The sequence below is a fragment of the Xenopus laevis genome, chromosome 1L, assembly GCF_017654675.1.
Source record: "Xenopus laevis strain J_2021 chromosome 1L, Xenopus_laevis_v10.1, whole genome shotgun sequence".
Lineage (NCBI taxonomy): Eukaryota > Metazoa > Chordata > Amphibia > Anura > Pipidae > Xenopus > Xenopus laevis.
In genome coordinates this window covers 160,359,879-160,387,086 of record NC_054371.1, presented here as the reverse complement: position 1 = coordinate 160,387,086, position 27,208 = coordinate 160,359,879, and the positions used below count along the sequence as shown (strand labels likewise).

The window sequence follows — 27,208 nt, the reverse complement described above, 5'->3', positions numbered from 1 at the left end:
TGTGAATGTCCATAAGAGCTTTTAAAATATGGGGGAAAAATGCAAATTGCGACTACTCTGCACTGGAGTTACACCACAACTTTGGTGGCGGAGAAAATATTCGCAAAACAGTTTCACATATTATGAATTTACATTACTGTCAACCCTTTTTGCGCACAACAACCTTGCACAGTGTGCACACTGACGCACACACTCGGCTCATTTGCAAGCCATTTGCGAAAATGTTTTCACAATTCAAATTCGCAAAAAACGGAAAGAGGGGCACAAGTGTAATATTTTAGCGTTCATGAAAAAACTTGGGCAAAACAACCATTTGCAAATAAATTTGACCCCCTCTGTATTTTTCAAGCTGGAAAGAGATACATTTTATGTGGTGAATTAACAGAGAAACCGAATACTTTTTATTTATTATTAATTATATTAATATTATTTTACAGCTGTTGGCAAATAGGCCCCTAAATGTTATCATTATGTTTGGGAGAAGCAATATACAAGTATGGAGTCCATTATCCATAAACTTGTTATCCAGAAAGCTATAGAAATACCCCATAGACTCCATTTTATCCAAATAATCTAACAATTTAAAAATGATTTCCTTTCTCTCTGTAATAATAGAACTGTGCCTTGTACTTGATCCCAACTAGTATATAATTAATCCTTATTGGAGGCAAAACCAGCCTATTGGGTTTATTTAATGTTTAAATGATTTTTTAGTAGACTTAAGGTATGAAGATACAAATTACAAAAAGATCCTTTATCCAGAAAACCCCAGGTCCCAAGCATTATGGATAACATGTTCCATACTTGCAAACCTTTAAAATTGAAATCTAAAGCCACAGAGAACAAACAGTATGAGATGCTCAAAAGTAGGTTTCAGGCAGAACAATTAAAAGTTCAACATCATAGAAAGGCTAATTTACCAACATAGTTGTTTAACTGCAACAGTGTAGCTACCCATAGCAACCAATCAGCAATAAAATGTGATTGGTCTGCTACAAATTAGCAAATTAAAGCAATTATCATCATCGCTTGCTATGGATAACTGCGCTGGTCCTTTGTAAGAGAAGGTCATTTGCTTTTCAATTTCCTTTCCAGTAGCAAAGGTGTTAAAGGCAAAATACATGCACACTCCACTTAAGTTTAGTGATAAATATTTCTCTTTTTCTATCAGCAAGAATCAGATTACATGCCTGGCTGCGCCCCATCACAACGCTCTTCTTTTCCAAGTCAAGCAGCTGAAAAAGTTCTTCCACGGCCTGAAGAAAAGCAAGAAGAAGAAAAAATAGTTTTAGCAATAAATTGCTTATTCCGTGATACAGGGATAAAGTGTACTATATTCTACTGTCGGCAGGCTATGATTACATTTCACATCAGTAATAAAAAAGCTATAGAGAGGGGAATTAAGTTGTGTCTTGTCAAACAAAACCCATAGCTTATGTAATAATACTGAAATGATTGTCAGTTACATATATAGTTTAAAGTAGCGCCATAAACCAGAGGGAAGATATGAGAGCAGGGTGAACAACTTTTAAAGTGCAGGGAATGTAAATAATCTTGAGAAACATCAAACCCAAATATGACTGAAAGGCATTTTGAAGCAAACACTGCTGCTGTCAATAGACAGAAATATATAAAATATATATTTTGGAATTATACTAAGTAACTAAAGGCGAAATGTAAGAAATTTTTTTTAAAAAAAATGCACAAATAAGAACAAAAATTCATATATTGCTGTGCATCGTTAAGTCATTTTGGCATATTATATTTAGTATATATTTTATCAAACAATTTGTACACTGAGCATTCCCAACACAGCACATTTTTATAAGACCCACTTTGTGTATTTTTGGCACTAAAACAATGACTTTCTCAGTAAGAAGTTTTATGATATAAAAGGGATCATACACAAAATGTTGTAATCTGCAGTTTTAGTGCCAAATAATAAGATCCAAAACATCTTTTTACTAACAATGCAGTATTTTCCAAAACTTCCCGAGCAATGTACCGGTTTGGACAAGAATCAGCATTTGTTGTCTTAAATCACCCACAATTTGCAGCATACATATTCCCCCCCTTGTATTTGTATTCAAATGGTGTAATTTCCAGAGTGCAGCTTCCAATTCACCTGGCACATCTATTGGAACTTAGAACTTTCCACCAGGTCCAGGATAATGGTAATTCCACACTTTTGCGTGCAATGGAAACATTTTTGCATTGCACAAATTATTTCCAATAATGACTTTCATTACTTTTCCTGCCAATAGTATAAACCCTTCAGATTAATGCAGGTTTACAATCAGAAGTCAATGGGTCCCATACTACTTAGTTTCAAATGTTCTGCCACCCCAGGGGGACTTTGTACTTACCCCACTGCTATTCCAGGGCCCCTGGGCAGTGATCACTGACAATAAAGTTAAAAAAGGCCTATGCTTAAAAGACGCTTGACATTCATCAAGAATACTAACTAGTCATGTAAACTTGTTGCTGAAAATGTCACCCAATAACTGCAAACAAAATGCATTCAATTTTTTTGAATCTAGAATGGCTACTACTTCTATTCTCATTTAAGCTTTTAATTTTAGCTTAGGAGATCGGTAGCTAGCCAGCTGGTACCCATTACTTATAGCAACTCTTTGCCAAGGAAAAACAGAGGAACTACAGTATGTGACCAATAACTTTAGAGTAGTCATCTGTTTTAGCAGTACAGATATTTAAGCAAGCTATTACTGCAAATCCTGTTCTCAGCATTTATATTTATTTACTCTTGCCTTTATTTACCTCAAGGCAATGAGATATTTCATATAGAATCCCTAAAGAACTCGGCTCTTCTTCTACTGGAAAAAAAATCTATCTAGATCTTATTTTAGATAATCCTATGACAGTAATAAGCCAGTGAGACAGGAAAGTCAATTCAATGATAAATGTAGCGCAGGCAGGAAAAATGGTCATTGTGGGACGTTCGGCATTGTGGCACAATAGTCTGTTTTTCCATTTAAAATTTCCATTTCAAACACATACTATGTATGAAGAATGATTATACCGAAACTAAGTTGGCTGTTGTTACTGGAAAATCATAAATTCATCCTTGAAAGTCCTCTTATGTTTTGTTTTGCAATATTGTTGGACTTTATCTGGCTAGAAGTGAATCATCTTCACGCCAAGGTATCTTGTATCTTGTCACATTCCCTTTTACATTTTGGCGCCTTGTACAGCTTACTTCCTGAGCACATGAGATAGCACTACTGACCTTTACAATATAAAAAAGAGCCCTTATTAAACCCTATGGTTCTAAATGAATGTGCACATGTGTATTGACAGCGTTGCCCAGAGTAGCATGTGGAGATACATTATTCATATCCGAGCTGGCTTTAATAACTGCTGAATATTTAGTAGCTCTCTGAAATTTTATTTAATAACACTGTAGGGTTTTTTTTTTTATACCTGAAATCTGCTGTTCAAATAAATGGCTCTAATCTTTTTCTTGCTCTTACGTGCAAATAATATAAGCCAACTGCTAAAGCCAGGAAGCATTACATTTTAACAATATGTAAAAATCTATTCAAATGACCCAGTCTGGCAAACTCTTCTCTTTTCATAACCTCATGTATTTCCCGATCTGATACATTCGAAGGATTGTCCTGTTAATAAAAGGAGTGATTTGTAGAACTACCCTGTTAATAGAAGAAGGGCTATGTCAGCCATTCAGATCCCTATACTGGTTCTTTACATAATACACTGCATTCCTATTGACTGTGAAAGCAGCTAATAAAGAGCACAGGCTTTACATCAATATTTGCATTTCACTTGTATTTATCATTTGGGTTATCTTTCTATCTATGTATATCACGTTAATGTCCAGTTACATATTATTCCATGTGTACTCTGCAAGCCTAACTGGGCTACCTTGACTGGGATTTTGTTTAGCCATTCTTTCACCAAAGGCAGCAGAGTCCAACTATTTTGCCTTGCATTTAAGCTTTCTTGCCTAAGAACCCTTTAACACCATCAGTCTCTCTAGAGTTTCAGTAATGGCCAGTATTTTCATACTGGGCAGTAACCATGGCAACAAATTCTTGCATTCATTGATCTACCAGCAGCTGGCTAAAAAGCCAATCACTGACTGGTTGTTATGGGTTACTGCCCACAGACAAAAATTGACCAGTGTTGATAAATTACCCCCATTTTTCTACCTGATTAGAACCAAGTGCCTGAACCATTTGAACTTAGAGTTAAAGGACAGCTTATTAAATACAGAACTGGGCAATCTAGTGGGATTTCTGGTAGGTCAATATATTTCCCAAGGTATGAACATGTCCCTAATAGTTAATAAAGTGTCTGGGTTAACATATTTATCAAAGCATTTCCAGCTTTGATCAATGTGTCAAGTCCAGGCATGGATTTCTGGGCAGGCCACAAAGACAGATGCATTTGAACCCACCTGTCCAGTCCCCAATGCCAGCAACTGCAAAGTAAGTGAAGGAGGTGAGCAGTGGGGCTGTGAGAGGGGACATTTTTTTGTCAAGCAGGTTAGGAACCGGCAATGTAAGAGCGGCTCAAGGGCGGGGGCGGGGGCTAGCAGCCTAGGAGAGTACCATTTACAAATCTGACCCTGATCAAGTCTTCAGCTATTAAAAGCAATTACATTTTATTTTGTTCTATGTGTCACTGAATTGTGAAGCGCCAGGAACTTAAACTTAATGCAATGCAAGTCAAAGGGTGTTGAATATTTTTGATATAAATTATTATCTGCATTCCTACAAATCACTAACAATTAAGAAATCATAATTCCTAATAATTGTCGTAAATGCATGTATCTTTAAAGTCGGTGAATTTTATGATATGCCTGCAGGAGTTCCCTTTTATGGGTAAATTACAGCTGGACTGTTAGCATGGTGGAAGTGTGAAGTTATACAAATCTTTGGTGGCTAAAGTACTGTATACATCCCAACATCAACCTGAACTGCACTTACTGGGCTAAACGTTAGTAATCTAAGGTACACCTAACCTGGGACCATTAAATCCTTGATTATTTTTTTCTCACAGCTAATAGAGCAATAACAGTGAACATTTGGTTGCCATGTGTTACCATCCATGTGTAAAATTGCCCAGTATTAATAAATGAGCCCCGGTGATGACCTGTGTTTAAGGGCATTCAGTACTGATACAATTGCTATATTCGAAAGGAATGTGTTAGTCTCCAGTTTATAGAGAAAGTGGAAGGTAATATTAAAAAAGGGGTATTTTTCCATTACATTGCAGAAAATTAACAATGAAAGAGATAAAAACAAAACCTAAAATAATATAATAAACTATCATGATAGATTTTCTATCCCATACAGAAGAAAATTTTAAGAAAATGTATTCCACTAATCCATTTTTCAATCCATTGTGAGCAGGTTTGATTGTGCTAGCCTTCTTGGTAGCAATATGCAGTTAAAAATAATAGAAGTAGTAATATGGATTAAAGTAACAATACAAGGTGTTGTAAATAATAATACATGAATTTAATTTCTGGTGTCTTTCAGTAGGCATTGATAATTTGTCATAACAATCATAGCCCATAAAATGAGCATCACCTCCGAACTCGCAATTTATTCTTCTCACAGCTACACAAGCCTGCATGTTAAATGTCTCATTTCAGAGGATAACAGTAGTTCCTTCTATTCCGCACCTAAATTATTCATGTGACTCAATGAATAGTCTTTTCATCTGCTCTGTTACTCACTAGGATGTTTGCTTATAAATGTCACACTTTCAATGAAAAGTAGGAAAAGAAGATGAACCTAAATAGAGAAATTTCATGGAAATGAAATGCACAAAAATAATTGGCAAATAAAGTGAATCCCCTAAAAAATACACATATTAAATTGTAAATGATCCTTGAAGTTTTCTTATTCTTTATATCTGTTGGGCCAGATATTTTAGTTTTTTATTGTATTGTTTTGAAATAGCTCTTCTATGATTATCAGGATTAAAGTTGAAAATATTATTGCTTTGCTTTAAACCAAACCAAATTTATTATGATACTCATTAGCTCCATATTATTTTTTTTTTTGGCATCTGCCATAGTCAAGAAATCTGTTGCTTTCAGTTGGCTGAATGGTTTTATGTCCTATATCTCCTATAAGATAGAAGGAGGCCTTACAGTAGCAATAAGACATTATGCTCATTAATAAGACTAGATATACATGCGTTCAGTAAATGGACAAGGAAAAAATAATTAGCAAATGAACAGTTTTATGCAAATGAATGATGTGTGAACATCTTTCTGTATGTATTGTAAATAAGTAAATGGAATTTAGAGAATAAATGCAGTTCTGCCTCTTTTGCTGCGCTATTAGTCCATACCTTTCTTTCATCCACTGGTTCATATGTGGAATTGTATTTTTTCATAACCTCTGCTGCCAAAGCTTGAAAGCGAAGTCGAAACTCAGTAAAGCCTATTCGGTCCGGGTAACCTGTGGCCAAAACAGGTTAGAAAATTAATTTATTGTTTTTTCTTGTTTAACAAAATGAAAAAGCACTAGGTACTAGTTACAAGTAAATATAATAGGTACTAGTTACAAGAAGAATTAATAGGTACTAGGTACAAGTACTTGGATCACTGACCTCCTGTCCTATCTAGACTTTCAGTCTATCCATGTAAGTCTGCCAGCATCATATCCATTAGCCACCACTGGATACACGTGTACTACAGTATTGCACACTCTCATACTGGAAGCACATCACCAGATTCCATGTATGTATTTGGCTTGGGTATAATTCCCAATAGCATTTACATGATTGGTTTATGCCTGGTTGCATCTGGGTTTCATAGAGAAACATATTTCTGCATCTTTTTGAGCAGCCCACCAGCTCTGAACACAAATTAGAATTCCTTAGCTGCAAAGAAGTGTTGTTATATACTCTGCACAACACTGTGCATATTAGGATAAGCATTAAAGGAAAACTATACCCCCAAACAATATAGGTCTCTATACATTTATATTGCATAAAACAGCTCATATTAAACAACCTGTTTCATGTAAATAAACTACTTTTATAATAAAATACTTTTTAGCAGCATGTGCCATTGGGTAATCCAAAATAAAAAACTGTTATTTTAAAAAACAAGGGCCGTCCCCTGGGATCCTAGGGTTCACTGTGCATTCAAACAAACCATACAAGTTAGGTAACATGAGCCAATTAACAGATACGGTTCTGTGTTTTACTCCGAGGCAGCTAGAGCTGCAGTATTTATGGTCAGGTGATCTCTGAGGCAGCACAGAGAATATCATAAAATAGTGGTTCAAGGGGAAAGATGTAAAAGGGCAATATTTACTTAAATATATATATTCCATTTTGGTAAGATTCTTTATTATGCCACTTACTATGGTGTAAACTATCTGTTGCTCAAGTATTCATTTGGGGGTAAAGTTCTCCTTTAAGCCCAAACCTCACATAAATGGGCCATAAGTCTTGATCTACCCATCCTCTGTCTCAGGGCCACCAGGAAGGCAAGCCCCACAATTTGCAAACCAATATTTGCAGCAATTTACCATTTTTATTAATGTAATGTTGCATACACAAAATGTAATTTTTTCAACACCAATTTCAAAAGTCATATATATTATTTTAATGTAACAACAACAATTATGTTGATTTTGATGATAGGGAATCAGTAGACTGCCTTTCAACAAAAATTGGGCAAATAAAGTTATTCTATGCAAAAAGTTTAGTGGTTGAGCCATTGCATTCAGAATCTGAATGCACAGTTAATTTTGGAATTGAAAACTTCTGGAAGGACTTTTTTTTCCCCTCTTGATCAATATGTGCTGAAAAGGACGCTATGGCTTTTTCCATCTCACTTACTATTAAATACAATAACTGTATGGTGACATCTTAATATCCGGACTAAGGGCATCTAAACTACATTAGTTTAGATTGAAAAGTACATTAAACATTTATGCTCATTACTATCTGTTAAATCAGTAGGGCTTGCTTTTATTATAAAATAGTATAAAATAGTACAGGTATGGGACCTGTTATCCAGAATGCTTGGGACCTGGGGGTTTTCAGATAATGGATCTTTCTGTAATTTGGATCTTCATACCTTAAATCTACTAGAAAATCATATTTCTAGTTGGGTTTGCTTCCAATAAGGATTCATTATACATTTGTTTTGATTATTACAGAAAAAATTATAAATAGATTATTTGCTTGTAATGGAGTCAATGGGGAACATTCATTAAGCAGCGAAAATGCGCTAGCGATGCCTTCGCCACACTCCGCTGCACTTCGCCAGGCATAGTTTCGCCAGCGCTACGCAAATTCACTAAAATGTGAAGTTGCGCTCAGGGAGGTGACAGTAGCGAAGTTGCACTAGCGTTAATTCGTCAAGCAAAGCGAAGTTACGCGAGCGATGCCTAATTTGCATACGGTGCCAAGTTAAAGTACAATGGATGTATATGTAGCACCAAATATATTACACTACACAAGCCTGGGAAAGCTTCATAAAATAAAATAGAGTTGTTATTTTGCTCTATACATTTGCCCACTGTATAGTTTAGGTGCCATATGTTAGGAAATGTAGGGAGGAAGGAGGGTACCCTCAAAAAATGTAAGATCTTTTTCAGCCTATCACCCTTAAAAAAGGAAAAGATGCCAGCGTTTTTTGGGACTTAGAAAAAATTTCAACTTTTTTTGAAGCAAGCCCTATCTACTCTATTGCACTTTGCCTGGTCTCAGTTGGCGAAGGCAAGTCTGGCGCAAGAGTTAACGTTCATGAAAATCCGCAAGTCAGTGAATTAGCGTAGTTACGTCCCTCGCAACTTCCATATCGCAACTTCGCCTGGCGTAAGGGTACGAAGTAGCGCTAGAGTAAGTCCACTTCGCTAGCGAATTTACGCCAGCGCCCGTTAGTAAATCAGCGAAGTAACGAAATGACGTCACACTGGCGAATTTGCGCTAGCGTTAGCCACTTCGCGCTGTAGTGAATTTGCCCCTATGGGAGAAGGATCCATAATTCTGAGCTTTCTGGATAACGGATCCCATACCTGTAATATACAATAGTTTTGGCTTTAAAAATTGTGGATGAACAGAGGGTGTTGTAAATAACATGGCAAGCTCATAAACTAAATTTAGCTTTCGTTGGGTTAGTTGAAAACAATATAGACGTCAGTTCTGGCTCAATAGCTTGGGAGTTTCAGTCAAAAATGTACTGCTATATATTTATAGAATGCAGTTGTAGTTTAATTCATGCAAATACACAGACGCAGTCCTCGCTTGGACGCTCAGCCGGAACAGTATTCAAAGACGCGTATACTTCATAAAGTTGTGGCTTTTATTGTGGCACACAATGTGACAATGGTGGCATAACAGTGCAGCTTAGTAGTTTAATTCATGATAAATGTTTTCCAAGATTCTGTACAAGTCAATTTCTCTGTCCCAGAGTTGCAGTAATTACTTACTAATTAAGGAACTAGTTAGTAAATTAAAGCAAAAGTAGCTTTGGGACAAAAGTGTTTTTAAAACATCCCTGGTGCTGTTTTTCTGCACAACATAACATGATAAATAGGCCTCTAAATGTAATAATCGTTACTGCAATTAAAGGACACCTTTGGAATTAAAATAAAGTTTGTTTGGTTTTGCCAATTACAAGTATAGGTACCAATGATGCTAAGCTTTTGGATTTCCCAGGCAGAACAATAATAAGTTAGCTCCTTAATCTTATGTAAAGTGCACAAATTAGAAGTGCAAAGGTCGTTGTACCTTTGGATCTAATGCCCTATTAAGAGCAAGACCACAGGTAGGCAGGTTACATTTAAAAAAGATATACCGTATATACCCGAGTATAAGCCGAGTTTTTCAGCATCCAAAATGTGCTGAAAAAGTCTACCTCGGCATATACTCGGGGCAGCGGGCAGTAGCTGAGATTGCAGTCACTTTTAATCATTCCTATACCAACAGTTCACTTGGGGAGAGACTGCAATATCCCACAATGCCCTCTGTTGGTTATATGAAAGAATAACAGTGCGCCCTCTGTTGGTTATATCAAAGAATAACAGTGACTGCAATATCACACAGCGCCATCTGTTGGTTATATGAAAGAATAACAGTGCGCCCTCTGTTGGTTATATCAAAGAATAACAGTGACTGCAATATCACACAGCGCCATCTGTTGGTTATATCAAAGAATAACAGTGCGCCCTCTGTTGGTTATATGAAAGAATAACAGTGACTGCAATATCACACAGCGCCATCTGTTGGTTATATCAAAGAATAACAGTGACTGCAATATCACACAGCACCCTCTGTTGGTTATATCAAAGAATAACAGTGCGCCCTCTGTTGCTTATATCAAAGAATAACAGTGACTGCAATATCACACAGCGCCATCTGTTGGTTATATGAAAGATTAACAGTGACTGCAATATCACACTGTTGGTTATATCAAAGAATAACAGTGATGGCAATATCACACAGCACCCTCTGTTGGTTATACGAAAGATTAACAGTGATGGCAATATCACACAGCACCCTCTGCACATGGTAGTGGGACAGTGGGACAATGCACACAGTAATCCGTCACCATCAACTTTGCAAAGAAGTCCGGTTAATCGCTGGGGGGGTCTCTTTGGCGGAATGTGCGCTGCTGGGAGACAGGGCTGTAGTTGTGTCTAGGCTTCTACTAGAGTCAATAAGTTTCCCAGTTTTCGTAGGTAAAATTAGGTACCTCGGCTTATACTCGGAACGGCTTATACTCGAGTATATACGGTATATATATATTTGCCAAATAGAGAACAGAATATAAGTACTATAATTTGCATACAAGGCAAAACACCAATAAATTAAAATGTGTTGACAATATCATTATCTATATTTTACAAAGTTACATGATATTTAGCATTTGGGTTCCATTAAGCTAAATGGTAAATACCAAAGATTCAGCATTAATCCAAATCATTCAAAACCACCACAATTTGGTCAAATCCTGAACTTAGTGGATTCCTACATTATATAACCTTAAAAATGGAGAATTGTCAGGTGTGTTTTTGGCCAGAGAAGACACTGGGATCATTTTGATATGAAGCAAAAATAATACAAATATCCAAGGAAGTTCTATTAAAAAGCATTACATCAACCTGATGCTTGTGTGCACATGTAATAGATATCATATTGAAAAGCAGCTTTTGTCTAGCCACCAAACACACATGGCTCTTACCTATCCTGCAGAGACGCATCGCATCTAATAGCTGAGCACCGGCAAGCTGGATTCTTAAAGAAGGGACATCAATAGCAGCATTAATTGGATCTCCTGCTGTTCCTTTGCACAACGGGGAGATCTTGCATTCATTGCCATCCATTCCCAGTCTTGGGACCATACAGTGTACAAAATTTATTTGGGACCGTTTAAGCAAATTTATTAAAGCATCCTAAAGCAAAAAGGAAAACAAAGACCAATTGTATTAGATAAAAATATGCAATGCAATCATGTGATTACCTAGAATCATGCACCCATTCTTCCCCTCATTTTAAAGAAAGCAAATGTTAAGACCCCATTATCAAGTGAATTCAACTATCTCATCTTAGATTGAAGATAGAATTCAGTTGAATCCGGAGGAATATCATTAATTCACCAAATTATTGCTTTGCCCTGCCGAATGCATTTTTAAATTGTCCCTTGTTAAAGGGAAGCTCTGGTCAGCTGAATCTGACACATAAGAGGTTTTTCTAATGGCTTAGGATTTAGTTAGATGTTATAGCACTACCACTTTAAAATGCCTCATTTTGGTAGCAGTGGTGGCTCAAGTCTGCGAAAGAATATTATTTGTTTCAGAAAAATATTAAATACACAAAGGGGCATATTTATCAAGGATCGAATTTCGAAATAAAAAAACTTCGAAATTCAACCATCGAATTCAAGTACAGCAATTCGGCAGGTTTTAGATGGCTAATGGTCGAAGTCGAATTTTTGAAGAGACAATACATGATAAATTTTGATATCCGAAATTTCTAATTGTTTTCAAATTCAAATCGAATTTGGACTATTCCGTAGTCGAAGTACACAAATAAATAGCTCGAAATTCGATTATTTTTTTCATTCGAAAATTCACCTCGACCTTTGATATATCTGCCCCATAGTGTCTGCTAGTGTCCATTTACTTGCTTCTTTAGGACTCACCCTAAGGGCTAGTCCACACGAGGAGATTTGGGGAGATTGGTGCAAAAGACGAGGCGATTAGTCACCAGGCGACTAATTTCCCCGTATCTCCTCTTGTGGCCTTACCCTAAAGAGTGGAAAGAATCTTGTAAAACTGCTGCCTTGCCATAGAAAGGATGGACAACTTGAATATTGAGTCCACAACTTTCATGTATAATTATGTTGTATTTTGCCAAAAGGATGTTTTGACAATACACTTGAGCAATACTCACCATCTGAAGTTTGATTTGGCCACAAACAGATCTTCTTCTTATGGCTGCAAAACTGCTGGCAAATGTTTTCCTCACACAGCTTATTCTCTGTAAAGCTTGCTGGGACTTTCCTTCCATACCAGACACTGAGCGGCAGATGAGTGGAAACTTTGCTCGAGGTGCAAATAAGTCCTTTACAAAGTCACTGCACATACAAAAACATTTTTCATGACAGGAAAACATGTTGCCAGCTTATTCATTGATCATACAGCACAGTCCTTAATTTAAACTTAAATAGGTCTCCTGGTTATCTGGTGGAGGAGGGTCCTCAATATAAATAAGCGCCTCCCTTCCCTTCCCCAGCTACAGATAATTATACAGAGGCATTTCAGTCGACTGTTGGTTTGCTTGACTTTGCTCATTAGGACCAGGACGTAGAATGTCACTTCAGTTTAATTTTTAAAGTTTGCACAGTTTAGATCAAAATATAAAAAACGTAAATATTTAAATTTTAAAAGAAAAGGCAAAAAGTATATCCAGCACAAGCCCTATTAATTGCACCAATGTTGAAAAAGAAGTATACTGTCCCTTTAAATACAGTTAAGATTTTGTAGAAACCTGATAAAAGTTCAAGTCCTGTATCCCATATGAGATAGGAATAGGGGAAACCAGTGTGAAGAGTGCAAAGTAGAAGCTTACCGCTATATATGGTTGGCCCGGTTGCACATGCCCCAGACAGAGGGAGTAAACACCAGAAAACTAAACAGCAGGCTGGCACAAACCAAACCAAGTTGAAGAGCAGGAACCGGTTGTAAAAATATTAAAATATCAAATTTTATTTTCCATAATTAATAAACAAAGGCCTGGCGCGTTTCGTGTCTCCAAGGACACTTAGTCATAGGCTGAACACTGAGTACAAAAAACAGAGTATTTAAAGATCAGAGAGCATATACTTAGTATTAATAATAAGGAATCCCAAACACATATTGCCAGACACTTTGAGTAAAGCAATAATAGGACTTTATCTTTTTTGCAGGTTATAGGTAAAGATAAAGTAGTGCCCAATATAAGGGGTGGGAATATTTGTTCAGAAATAATGAGAATAGAAACTAAATGGATATTTTTTTTAGGTACAAGATCATTCTCAATTCACTTGGTTTCAATTTTGATTTTTATGTTTAATGGTCACTTTTTCTTTCATTTTCAATTGTTTTTATTATTCATTTTATAATCCATAATTAAGTTAACATTGTATCTTAGCCTTGGGGAAAAATACCATGCTCCATTGGACTTTAATGGCTCTTCTATAATTGGTATATTGGTAGCTCCACCCATACATCGCCCATGGGCTTGTTCTCCTTTAAATATTTATTGTACTCAGTGTTCAGCTTATGACAAAGTGTCATTGGAGACATGGAATGCATCAGGTCTTTGTTTTTTTAATTATGGAAAATAAAATTTGATATTTTACTATTTTTACAACTGGCTCCTGCTCTTCAATGGTTCAGTTTGTGCCAGCCTGCGTTGATGTTTCCTGTATCCCCTAACACTATCAAGACATTTGCTTTCTACAGGCTGTAATTGCATTGGAACAGTTAAATATTATTTAATGGCCGACTTCTGTAAGGTTAGTAAGTCAAGAAAAGCTTTGCCTGTCCGTATATATGTTATGGCTTAGTCAGTATTAACAACCACCTACTGATCAAACTGGGTGTGCTGAACAAACACTGTTGTGTTGAGAATCCCTGATGTGTATATTGCCTTGTGAAATGGTTATGTTAAAAGAAATTGACTTCATGATAATTGTTATGTGTGCAAAGGGATCTGCGCTAACGTGACTGAGATATTGTGCCAGGCTCATAAAAAAAAGGAAAGAAAAAAAAAAAAATTGTAAAGCCTCTGATAATCTCCTGCTTTTTTCTCCAACTGCAGGAATTAAAGACATTACTAAAACAGATGAATCTAATTGGCTTGCCTTATTTCATTGCAGGTTATATTGATTGAAGGTGTAAAGAGCATAATGTTCTGATTACATTTCAATTGAAATTGCATGTACCAGCTTTCTTGATAAAGCTATAAAATTCAGTTGGCTCAAAGTGAGTTTTAATGAAGCTAATCATTTGAGGCCTGGCAGAATGAAGCCTTAAAGTATATTTCTCCCTCGGCCTGAAACATAAAGCTACATTTTGCTTTATCTTAAAATTTACACACTATATTGTTTCCAAAAAATGTTGTGTGGTATAAATGTTTATTATAGGTATGAATTATGTATAGAGCACAATGTACAAGATCTTCAGGGGCTCATGGAAATGGTAGTTTAGTTCTATGACCTACATCAGGCCAATTCATTACAAAAATGTAGTTTAGCATTTTTATTGCTCAGTTATGTAATTTACCTCTACCACTGTCATGCCATATTTAGAGCATAGTATCAGATGGGCTGATGTGCAGCATTACCGTATTCTATACAGTCTCTTTATTGGAACCGTGCCCCACTCCCTACAGAACACGTGTTTATATACTTCGAAAGTAACAATTATATGGTGCCATTTTTTATCGCCAAGTCTCTATTAAAGACTGGTTGATATGAATATCAAAGTGTAACACACATTACAATTATTGAATCAACAAAATGAATCCCTAAAGCATTGAAATCAGCACAAGACAATAACCGACTACTATATGATTAATGGCATGTTGAGTGATTGTAAGCATTTATTCACCAGGTAATGGTTAGCTCAACAAAAACCATCATTATAAACCCTAGTTCATTATTAGGAAAGTGCAGGTGCATTCACCTGTCAGATTAATAGTGCTCAGAAATCCCCTGCCCAGATAACTATAAATCAATTTTGAAAAAAAAAACACTCCTAAGCAACAGATGTCCATAAGTGTGTTATAAGTGTTGTATTATATCATTCAGAGTAAAAAAATAACTGTGAGCAATTTTTGGAGAATTTTTAGGGTTATGCAATAAAAGGCACTAGGTTTCCTAGGAGCAGTAACCCATAGCAACCAATGAGGTTGCATTGACTAATAAACAGTCTCCTTTTACTGTATGAAGGAAAAGACCCAGGAGTAACAGGTATCCAGTGCCAGTGACTAATAACAATACACTAGAATGTAGCAGCTTGGGGACAAGCTGAAAGCATAAGTTAGCATGAGTTGTGGTAGAAAAGAATTATAGAAGTACAGTATCAATGGCTAGTGTTATAATGAAAGGCAGGGCAGGCTGTTTGATTTAGATTGGTTCTATAAAGAATGAATAGCAGAGTAGAAGTTTAAGGTTGAAACTAAGAGGTGGGGAAATGAGAAAAAAGTACGACATCCTGAAAGCAAAATGAAGCTATTTGGTGGAGTATCTATTAAGAATACAGTAGAAACCCCATTTGAAGTTTTTCAGGGGACCAGAACAAAACAAACTTAAGACCATTTACAGTATTAGGTGACCCTAATATTTTACAACAAAGATAAAGCATAATCCAGAACTTATGACATCAAACTGGAAAGCTGAAATTTAGACACCATTAAAACAGAACCAGCTTATGTGACAAACCGATTTATTTTGTGATTCTCTTTTTTGCCGTGGTACTTACAGTCTGGACTGCTGGAGCACTTGAATAGCATTTTCTGCAGACTGATTCAGTTTTGCCTTGTTGATCCAGTTAGTAACATCGTATCGGACAGGGTCCTTACCCAACTGGTGAAGGATCTCAAACTGAAGACTTTGTTCACATTTACGGAATGGTCCACTCTCTGAAATAAAATACAAGTCAGAACAGTGTAGTAATCATAGAGAAAAAAGCGTCTGAGTCACAAATCAGACGCATAACTTCTTCTGCCTTACTAACACTGGTCAAAAGTATCACTATCTGGTTTGCCCAGAACCTTTCATAAATTGTATTTAATTATTTTCACTCTCAGAATTGAATCTATTGAGAATGGCATCAGAGGAAAGCAATATACATGAACATATTATACCTTATTTACTTGTAAGTTTGCAATGTTTTTCACCTTTTGTTTCTAAAATGGACAGAAATAAAACTAGTTTCCTACTTAATTGAAGATCATATTGGATGGGAGGGTAATATTTAATACTTTTTAGGGCTGGTGTTAATGAGAAGGTCTATCACAGCCCTTGTATTTGTTATTATCCAAACACATTGTTGCCACAGTTTGTAATACACAGTATGAAGCAAATGGGACAATATTGATTTATTTTTAGAATAGTGATCAGAGACTTTTTCTCAGAAATATTATAAAATCCCCATTCATTTAGACCTGCACACACAAACAAACAAGGCAAATGTATTTAAATTTTGAAATTCGAGAAAAATTAAGCAAAAAATAAAACAATCTCAGGTTTCAAATTTGAGGCTTGCAAACTTGAAGTTTTCGAGATCGGAAAAAAAATCAAACAGACGAATAAAAAATAACTGACAAGTAAAAGATGGCAAGTATTTGTAGAAGTCAGCAAGTGGTGTATTTTCAACACAAGTTGTTCAACTTTTTTTTAAAATGCAGTTTGTAACAAAGAAAATACAATGTGTTTTTCTCACAACTTAATGAGATTGCGTTTTTCTGGTTTGAGTTGTTTTGTAAAAACAAACAAAAACATAGCGATCAATTTCCCGAATAAGCAGAACATCATAAAAACCTCTATTGGGGAAAGTAATAAAAGTCACAAACCAATTTAAATATGTGTTTTGCAATCTAATATTCTTAATTACGCAGTTATTAAATTGTGAATTTTAATAGTGCAAAGTGCTTTTTTTAAATACCTGCTGGTAAGTAGCTTTTTTTAGATTTGCTGAAATATAACAACTCCTGCCGTATGGTTTATTACATACACTGAACTGTGGCATAAATTACAAAATGCTAAATAGTTTTTCTCCCGGCAGATGACTTTGTGGAGTTCACAAAAAAAGGAAAGTTTGTTAGCATTGCACATTTTGTTCCAGTATTTACATTCTGCTAAATATCAATTAAAGAGGAAGTTTGTCTTAAATGTTAACGATTAGAGACTGGCAGACAGTAAGTTAAAAAGCTTTCATCAGCCCGACTTTAGCCTTCATGGTTTTTTTTTATCTTTTACATATTTCTGTTACTCTCTTAAGATCTTGTTATTTTAGTTGCTAGATTGATACAGATTGTCGATTTTTTTTCTTTTGTATTATTTTTGGTGTTATTACCTACCCCCCTCCATTTACATATTACCTATCACCTGACCAATTGCAACTGTATATCAAACCCAAAAGGTCTTAAAGATAATTTGTTAATTTTAGGTTCACTGAATAGACACAGAGCTTATATGAGGGCAAATAACAATGTCATACAAATCAGTCTTAAAATAGATTTACATTTTACTTCACATAGATATATAGAAGAAAGTCTGTCAGTTGTATTTGGATTGCATCTGCCTTGGATCCTACTCAAAGCAAATCAATCAGACCAATTTAAATACGCAATAAAAATGAGTACCAAAGGGTGACATTTATGATCACCATTAACTGGAGATTCATTTCCCAGCAATATACTCTAACTAAGGCTTATTGCAGTTAGTTCACTGCTAGAAATACCTATGTAATATTGCTTTAACACTCCCCATATACAGATAGTTACATAAGACAAATAGCAACATATGAAATCAATCTGTAGGGTTTAAGATTGGACAGAATAAATAGGGTATTCTGTTACTGGTCTGTAATTGGCAGTGCTAGTCTAAGGGGAAACACTTGGCAAATAATCTCTACCAGCATAGACCAGTATAGGAATTCAATGTAGGAAGCAGATGGAAAACCCCCCAATGCATATTATGGTATTACTCCTGTGCTTAATTGGATGCAGCCTTTAGTTAACTGTCACCAAATATACCACTATCACTTTAGTACTATGAACACTGCATGCTAACTGTAAATATGCCACAGTCTTTTAGTCCCCATTAACATTTGTTATCAATAATGTAATACTGCTACTGTGAAGCCTCATACCACTTACCATACTTATCTTCTCCTTTCATCTCAAAATAAGAACATAGGCGATTGAGAACATTATTGTCAGTAGAACCTGGGATCAGAACTTCTTCATCAAGAATCCAGAGTAGACCCTTCTTCTCTTCCATCTGATTGCTGCTTTGCACATTGATCTGGCAAGGTGAAAAGGACATTAATGTAAAGTTCTGTTTCCGTGTTAAAACCAGAATATTGTTCTGTATAAAATAACAGGAGAATGCTATGTACAAAAAGAAATGTAACTAATGAAAGCCACTAATGTTTATCAGTTATATCCTCCCATTTCCAGGTGATCATTTTCCTACTGATGTTTTTGATTACAGCAAGATGTTTATTTTACTATGGAGTTAGGGTTGGCACCTGTCCGGTTTTGACCCGGACAGCCCAGTAATTTGAAGGGCTGCCCGGGTCAAAACTGCCTGCACGGTTTCTCCGTATTCTCTAAGATTGACACGGCGATTGGCCAATTGCCAATCGCTGCATCATAGCCCCAACCCTGATGTCATGGCCCGCCCCCTCCATGTCACAGCCCCACCTCCTATGTGTCACAGCCCCGGCCCTCTATGTCAAAATCCCGCCCCTGTCCGGTTTCCACCAGGCTAAAAGGTGACAACCTTATATGGAGTGCTGTTTGTCCCAAATACATTCTGTATACAAAATTATCCCTAGCACAGAGAATGAATGTCTCTCATGGCATATAACTATTTGTGACCATATACACAGATAAAAAAGGAGACATTGGAGCCTAACAATCATATACAAAGCTTATTACTAAGTTTGTCAAATTTATTGAAGGGATATTAGGCCTATTATAATGATAGGCTGCAAGATAATGAAGGGCAGATTCATGAAAGGTCGAGGTGAATTTTCGAATGAAAAAAATTTGAATTTCGAGGTTTTTTTTGTGTACTTCGACCAGGAAATAGTCCAAATTCGATTCGAATTTGAAAAAAATTTGAAAATATGAATATCGTAATTTATCATGTACTGTCTCTTTAAAAATTTTGAGTTCGACCATTCACCATATAAAACCTGCCGAATTGCTGTTTTAGCCTATGGGGGACTTCCTAGAACCTATTTGGAGTCAATCGAAGGTTTTTTTTGGGAAAAACTTCGAATCAAATTCGATCGAATGCGCTATTCTATTCAATCGAAAACTGACCTATTCGACCAAAAAAAAAACTATGACTTAATTTCGGTTGGTCTTTTTGAATCCAAATTTCTAATTTTTTCAATTCAAAATTTGACCCTTGATAAATATGCCCCTAAGTGGGATAAACTGCCTGGCTGGTGGAGTAAATGATTGTGCTGTGTTAGTTCAGGCAAAGCAGCCAGGCAAGCACAGTAACTCTGGTACATTTATTACAACATGGCAGGCAGGTGTGACCTGCTTCATGCTTCCTCTCAGCTTAGACAGGAATATGAATCATAAGACAATGGCAAAAGGGCAGGAATGTCCCTAACCAAAATGTCCACACAATTGGTTTACTACCTAAAACGATCGTATTAAGAGTATGTTTGCATGCTTTTCTTTCTTTAGAATCATTATCAGTACAGCATTATATTTATCAGCCATTTGTAAGAATTTCCAATTAAGCAGCCCTTTTAGGAAATGTTTGTCCATGTTTATTACAATGCAGCACAGGGGGCATTAGAGGGAGCCCTCTCTAGCAGGCCAGATAGTATGCGTTAGGGATGATGCAGGAATGTGGAGCAGAGCTGGCTACTTTTCATCTTGTTTGTTACATAAGCTTTGTTCTTATTGGTGCAGTAATGTGACAGTATTGCTTCACAAAATGGACATTTTATCTGTTTTGTGAACCCGAGTTTTCATTTTGTTGAAAGAATGAATCCAGTACAATAAAATCTTGCTTTCTGTCACAAACATCTATTTTGTCATTAAATTGTAGCTTGGCATGCACTAGTTAGTTACACCATTATATATTCTATTTTATTCTGTGTCAGTTACATGAATATTATGCATTTGTGAGACAGATTGCTTGTTAAAATGTACAGTTTGTAATATAATGACATCCTTTTGTGCACTAACCAGATTTTGCTCTCATTCTTTAATAGAAATCTAAATAGAGTCTTTGGTAAATGTTTTTATGTGTGTGTATGGTCACAAATACTTAAATACCATGAGAGACATTCATTCTGTGTACTAGGCATACATAGAATGAATGTCTCTCATGGTATTTAAGTATTTGTATTTTGTATACAGAATATATTTGGGACAAACGGCACCCTATATACAACCACAATATTTGTCCGGCTATTGATTACATACTAATTAAATTGATGCAAAAAAAACACATCCCTTTGGATGGAATATCAATAAATGTACTCAATGACTTCTCTGACTTGACTCTTAGCATGCATTTTTTTACTTCTACTAAGCTAGTACCAGTGGTAAGGGCAGGTATGTTGTTTGAGCTACAGTATGGGTCAAGCAGCTATTTATCTGACTGACACTAAAAGGAGAGATAAAAACATGCCTATTCAGTAGTCTTTGCACTTTTGCTATTGTAATAAGAGGAGTTTTATCAATGATGGCTCATGGTACTACTTTTAAAGAATATAAGATTTTGATAGAAGTATAAGACAAAGAACTGTTATCAATGGTGGCTCATAGTAATACTTTGATAGAAATATAAGATAAAGGACTGTTCAAATGTTGAACCCAATATGGTATACAAGACAGTTTTATAACCTATAATTTTGTATAAGGAAGCTTAATGCAAGAGCAACTTTTGAACTTAGTCAATGACCTAATGTGTTTATGACTTCTCTTACTTCTTTATATGTTTCTGAGTTCTGAATAGAAGCTTCCTTCATTATAGCCGGGAGGGCAGAATATGTACTCAAATACTAATAAACTATAAGATAAGATCTCTGCTTCAGATTTCCTTGTTGGAAGCCTGGCCATCTACTGAGCATGAGAAGTAAGATCTATTGTTGAGCAAATAGTTTAATGTATGAGCTCATTGTTTTTTAGCATAAAAACTGGGGGTCTGCATTTGGCTAGCTGAGATCTCTCCTGTGGTGTAGCCTGCGTACTGCCCAGGACTTTGTGGACCGTTTGAGGCTTCACTCTGCTGACTGTATTGGGATCTCCCAGCCTTGGTTGCAGAGAGGGGTGCTTTATATATCTTTTTCTTCTTTTCTCTGTAATAGAACCTTTACTTATATGTAGGTGTTGTGTGTTTATTGTTTCAGAGAGACTCATAGAACCTCTATCAAAACAGCTATATAAAACAGCATTCACGCCATAACTTGGCTTTCAAACATGAAGCTATTTTAATTGGGATATTTTGCCTGCTATTTTCAGTAGCTCTTAAGCAAATGTCTTTGCAACTAGACCAAAAAACCTCTAGTCACCAAGGGAGACCTTCAAGAATTTTGCATATTTATATGCCCTCGATGATTTGTCAAGCACATTCATAAATAAGGTCACACTTTATAATGATTTTGTTCTCTGTTTCCTGGCACCACTTACAGTATATCTATTTTCTCCAAGTTGCCTTTTATATAGTTTCGAAGACATACTGCTGCCTTTATGGCTCCAGACACATTTGCTTAATGTTATTCTGCATAATGTTTCAGTCTCATGAGATGCATCACTCAAATAAAATAGCTATTCATAAACTTTATGGAGCTTCAATTTTTTTTTTTTTTTTGTAAATAATAAATGGTGTTTATGAATTATTGTCCACTTGTTTTCAGGAGACCAGGCATAACATTCATCAGAGAAGAGGAGAAATTTTTTTTCCAAACAGCCTCTGACGTCTGTGATGATTAATTTCTAGCACTTAAGTTTGATCATAACAATGACATAAGTGGGAGCAATGGATCAGCAAGATTAAGGCTTTGTATGCGGCACTTTGCACCCTGCCCTGCACTTTTGTGAAATTCCTCTGGTCTCTGTGCTCCAAAATGTAGTGTATAAACATGTATACCTACTATAAGTATAGTAACGTCTTCATCTGGTAGCATTGTTATAATGAGGGGCAATTGGGAGGAGGAATGTAGACATTTTACCTCCTGTAAGTTATCCTTCCCCTAACTTGTACATTGTTCAAATGTGTTATTAATTTATCATTTATAACAATTCATATATAATAAATTATTCTAAACAATCGATTACAAATCAATATATTTTGTAGATAAATAAATTCATGTGAAACTCAATTAAAATCGTTTGTATTTGTATTGAGTTTTTTTTTCCCCAAACCAGTCATTTCTTGTTTATTTATTATATATGAATTGTTATAAATTATGACTTGATGCTATATATACATGAAATTGGTGGTTGGTGATTAATTGAGAAGACTTACTTTTTTAATAAAAAGTAATGAATTGATATATATCTAGTGCAATTTGAGACTGGTTGCTTAAAATTACATTGTTCAAATGTACAAGTTAGGGAAAGCCAGTAGGTGCAGGCTGCAATGGAGTCATGTACTTAATGCCAGCCCTATGACAGTAAAATTAAAAGTAAAGTTAAATTAACTTTTAATATGTTGTAGGATGCCCTATTCCTAGCAATTTTGCAATTAGTCATCATTATATATTTTTTTATAGTTTTTGATTTATTTTCCTTCTTCTGCTACATCTTTCCAACTTTCAAATGGGGGTCACTGGCCATGGCAGTCAAAAAACTACTCTGTGAGCTTATCATTTTATTATCATTGTTACTTTTCATTCCTTCCCTTTTTTCCCCTTATTTATTAAGTCCCTCTCCTATTCATATTCTAGTCTCTCATTCAACTCAGTGCCTGATTGCAAAGGTAAACAAGACTCTAGCAACCAGATAGCTGCTGAAATTCCAAACTGGAGAGCTGCTGAAAAAAAAGCTAAATAACTTAAAAACCTTTAAAACTAAAAAATGAAAACCAATTGCAAATTATTTTAGAATATCAATGTCTATACCATACTAAACATGTACAGAACACATAATAGCACACTCGAGAAGGTCCATTCAGCTCACTTAATATAAGGATCCATTTTAAGAAGCAGTTAAACGTCTGCAACCATACACTGTACATCTAAATCACTGAAGGAAAAAAAAACATCTCCCAGAACACGAATGACTAAAAAATTGCTTCCTTCTAGGCACAATTGAAAGGGCAGCACACAATACTAAGCTGTAGTTCTGACATGCAGATTCAGGCTAAATGAAGAGATAGTGTAATGACACTGCTTGTACAGTGACAAGTGGATTTTCTTATCACTGCAAATGCAAAGGCAGAGCTTGAAAAACTGTTCAAATCATCTCAATTATATTACAAGATGTTAAAAAAGGCAAACGCTTGAGAGACAAGATGAGGGAAAAAAGAATTGTCAATTGGAGTTTTGGCTTAATTAAGAGAATTGTTTTGTTCACCTATAGCCTATAATATCTTATGTATGTAAAAGCCCCCAATGGGCTAAAAACACACATAGCCACCACATGGCATCATAAAGTCTGCAACTTGAGGTCAAACCAATCTCAATAAAAAGATATACTGTACATCTGTATAGAGAACTTGGCACTGCATTCTAAGTGCCACATGGGCTTTACTAATACCATAATGGGACTTGTTATATCATTATATTCGGGACTTGGGGGGTTTTCAGATAATGTGTCTTTCCATAATTTGGATCTCCATACCATAAGTTTACTAAAAAAATAATTAACATTAATGACAACCAATAGAATTGTTTTGTATCCAAAAAAGGATCAATTGTATCTCAGTTTGGATCACATACAAGATACAGTTTTCTTATTACAGAGAAAAAGAAAATAATTTTTAAAAATTTGAATGGACTAAAATGGACTCTATGGGGTATATTTATCAAAAAGTGAAGTTAGAGGCCACCGCAGTCCTCTAGAGTGAGATTCCGACACTCTCCATTCATTCTATTTTCTATTTCTATTTTTAAATGAGTATTTATCAATGGGTGAAAGTGAAAGTTCATCCTTTGATTAAAACGCTTTTCAAAATCCCATAGAAATGAATGGAGAGTGGCAGAATTTCACTCTAGAGGACAGTGGTGATCTCTAATTTCACTTTTTGATAAATATACACCTATGGCAGATGGTTTTCCTGCAAATCATTGCTTTCTAGATAATGGGTTTCTGGATAATGGAATCCATACCTGTACTAATAAGATATATATGTTTTCCTCTGTGTGAAGATGTGTAGGTATCAACAGATTCTGATTGTTTTAACTTTAGTTATCTAAATTAATATTTAGCCAAATACATTCTTGAGATGTTAATGATTCTTTCAGCTGCATGCAAATTTGGCAGATGATTCTTTTTTTTTTTATTTTTTTTTATTTGTTAATGTTACATTTTCTCAAATGCTAGATTTTTACTTGTGAATTAAACAGAGCCCTAAGTAAGCTCAAAATCTGAAAACCATGGCATGCCCAGAATATGCTATTCTTTCCAAGAGCTCTCAGAAAGTGAGCGAAATGTGGTTCTTATTTCACAGTTTATACATCTCAATTAACTGTCAAATGTGTCATTTAACCCACATCTGTTCTGGTCAGAATTTCCTCAGGCCAATTGAATATACATTTTTCATCCAAAGTACATCCTGCTAATCCCTATTCCCACCACCAAAGGGAAGTGTTGCCTTGCACGCAGTGCATGGAATCAATCAGAAGTGAGTTTGGAGGATAATGCTTGTAGGCAGGAGAGTGGTAATTACACATTCTAGGAAGAGCATGGCTCGCAAATACAGCTGTCCAACTGCACAGAATTAGATACATCTCCTAGGACTTTCTAAAACGAATAAATCAGCAGCAAACCTTGTAACACACAAGGACGGTCATCCATTTTATAGAACAGATTTCACTAGTTATCAGCATGGAAAAATCACTTGCAAGTTAATTTGTCAAAAACGTCTTAATTTTCCCTCTCACTTGGCTAATTAAAAAAGAAAAATAATGAATGACTCATTTTTAGTTCTGATTAAAAATGATTTAACAAAAACTTTTAAAAAATATAAGATTATAGTACAGGTATGAAATCGGTTATCTGGAAACCAGTTATCTAGAAAGCTGTAAATTACAGAAAGGCTGTCTCCCATAGACTACATTTTATCCAAACAATCCAAATTTTTAAAAATGATTTCCTTTTTCTCTGTAATAATAAAACAGTATATTGTACTGGATCCAAATTAAGATAAAATGAATCCTTATTGGAAGCAAAACCAGCCTATTGAGTTTATTTAATGTTTACATGATTTTCTAGTAAGAAGACTAGTAGACTTGGTATAAAGATTCAAATTATGGAAAGAGCCCTTATCTGGAAAACCCCAGATCCCAAGCATTATGGATAACAGGTCCCTTATCTGTATACACTTCAATAAGGTGCAACATTTGGCCACATATGCTGTAAGTACAAAGATTTGCACAAATTAAAATTGATGGCAAATTGACTAAGTTTGCAAATTGACGAGAGTTAGCCAATCAGAACGAGGCATATACTTACATACCCTTTAATTGCATGTGAATTAATGAGCATAGGAAGTAATGTGCCTATAATCTGATCAAGACCAATTATTGGATCCATTTAAGCACAAAGGGCAAATTGGTGAACTGTGCAAGTTTACACATATACAAGTAGGCGCAAGTGCATTATGTATAACATTTTGGGGCAGATTTATTAAGTTGTGTTTTCCATGAAAATTCTAGTTTTTTTTTTTTTGGTCAAATCTCACATTTTTGGGTATAAAAGATTTATTATACCCCGACCCTAGAAATAACTCTAGTCCAAAAACACACCATCTAAAACCTGTTGTGCTCATGTAGGAGTCATAGGCAGATGTCCCTTGAACCATTTGAAGCCTGCATGATGTAGGAAAGTTTTTCAGAAAGTTTTGCCAGAAAACTGAAATTATTCGAGTTTTTTTTTTTTTTGCTGAAAACTCAATCAATCGAGTTTTTTGGGTTTCACAGCTTGAACTTGCAAAATCAAGTTTTTTCCATTTGAGTTTTTTCTTAAATAAGATACCATTTGAGTTGTGAGTTCATTTAAGTTCATTCAAGGTATAAAAAACTCTCACATTTGACCTTTGATAAATAACCCCCTTTAAGTAGCCAATTTTAGCACCTAGTACTGCATAATAATCATAAATGGGTCTTTATTAGTATACTTAGAGTTATATTTATAAAACTATGCAAAGTGATATATCCTTGTAAAAATGGTGTGATGAATGACATATTTATAAAGGTCTGTTGCAATCATGGTATTTATAGCCACGAGTGAAATTTTGTACTGCACCTTGTAACTTTGTAATAATTTTTCCCCATTTTAAGAGCTGCATAACCCATTAAAGTCAGTGGATACAACTTTGGGCACCACAGAGATGCCACCATACAAAGTGTTGTAAAAGGATAGAATGACAGTTAGAATGACAGTTTGGTGTATGTTAATACCCCTTGTTTGCAGTTCTTTATTGATATGCCCATAAGGGAATTTGAAGAAGTAATTAATAGGGATGGGCAATTTATTTGCCGGGCATGTATTTTTTAATGAAACTGCTGCAAAAATTCACATTTGAAAAATTTGCTGCAACAAAAAAGTTGCGAGCGTAAAAATTTTTTTGCTGCCCATGGACTTTAATGCATTTCGCAAAGAAAATTAACAAAAAAACAGTATAAGAAGAGAGCATATCTTAGGATGAAACCATAAACTGATACCTAAAGCTTTCAATGAACAGAATAACACATGCATTCGAGACTGAGGTCTACCAGGTCTCTAGCCTGACCATTATCTGCCTCTACAGAAAGAAGCAACTATTTGCTCT

General features: G+C 35.5%; 1 protein-coding gene across 2 annotated transcripts in view; it reads right to left on the bottom strand.

The window, feature by feature from the left end:
• LOC108715734 (unconventional myosin-XVIIIb) overlaps positions 1-27,208 on the bottom strand; it is a 292,122-nt gene that overhangs the window by 165,185 nt on the left and 99,729 nt on the right. For both annotated transcript variants that reach the window (XM_041566121.1, XM_018261163.2), the window contains 6 exons: positions 18,391-18,538; positions 15,990-16,149; positions 12,415-12,598; positions 11,204-11,414; positions 6,349-6,458; positions 1,191-1,256 (listed from right to left, as the gene is read on the bottom strand). In XM_041566121.1, the coding sequence (XP_041422055.1) occupies positions 1,191-1,256; positions 6,349-6,458; positions 11,204-11,414; positions 12,415-12,598; positions 15,990-16,149; positions 18,391-18,538 (879 nt within the window). The remainder of the gene's footprint in view (positions 1-1,190; positions 1,257-6,348; positions 6,459-11,203; positions 11,415-12,414; positions 12,599-15,989; positions 16,150-18,390; positions 18,539-27,208) is intronic.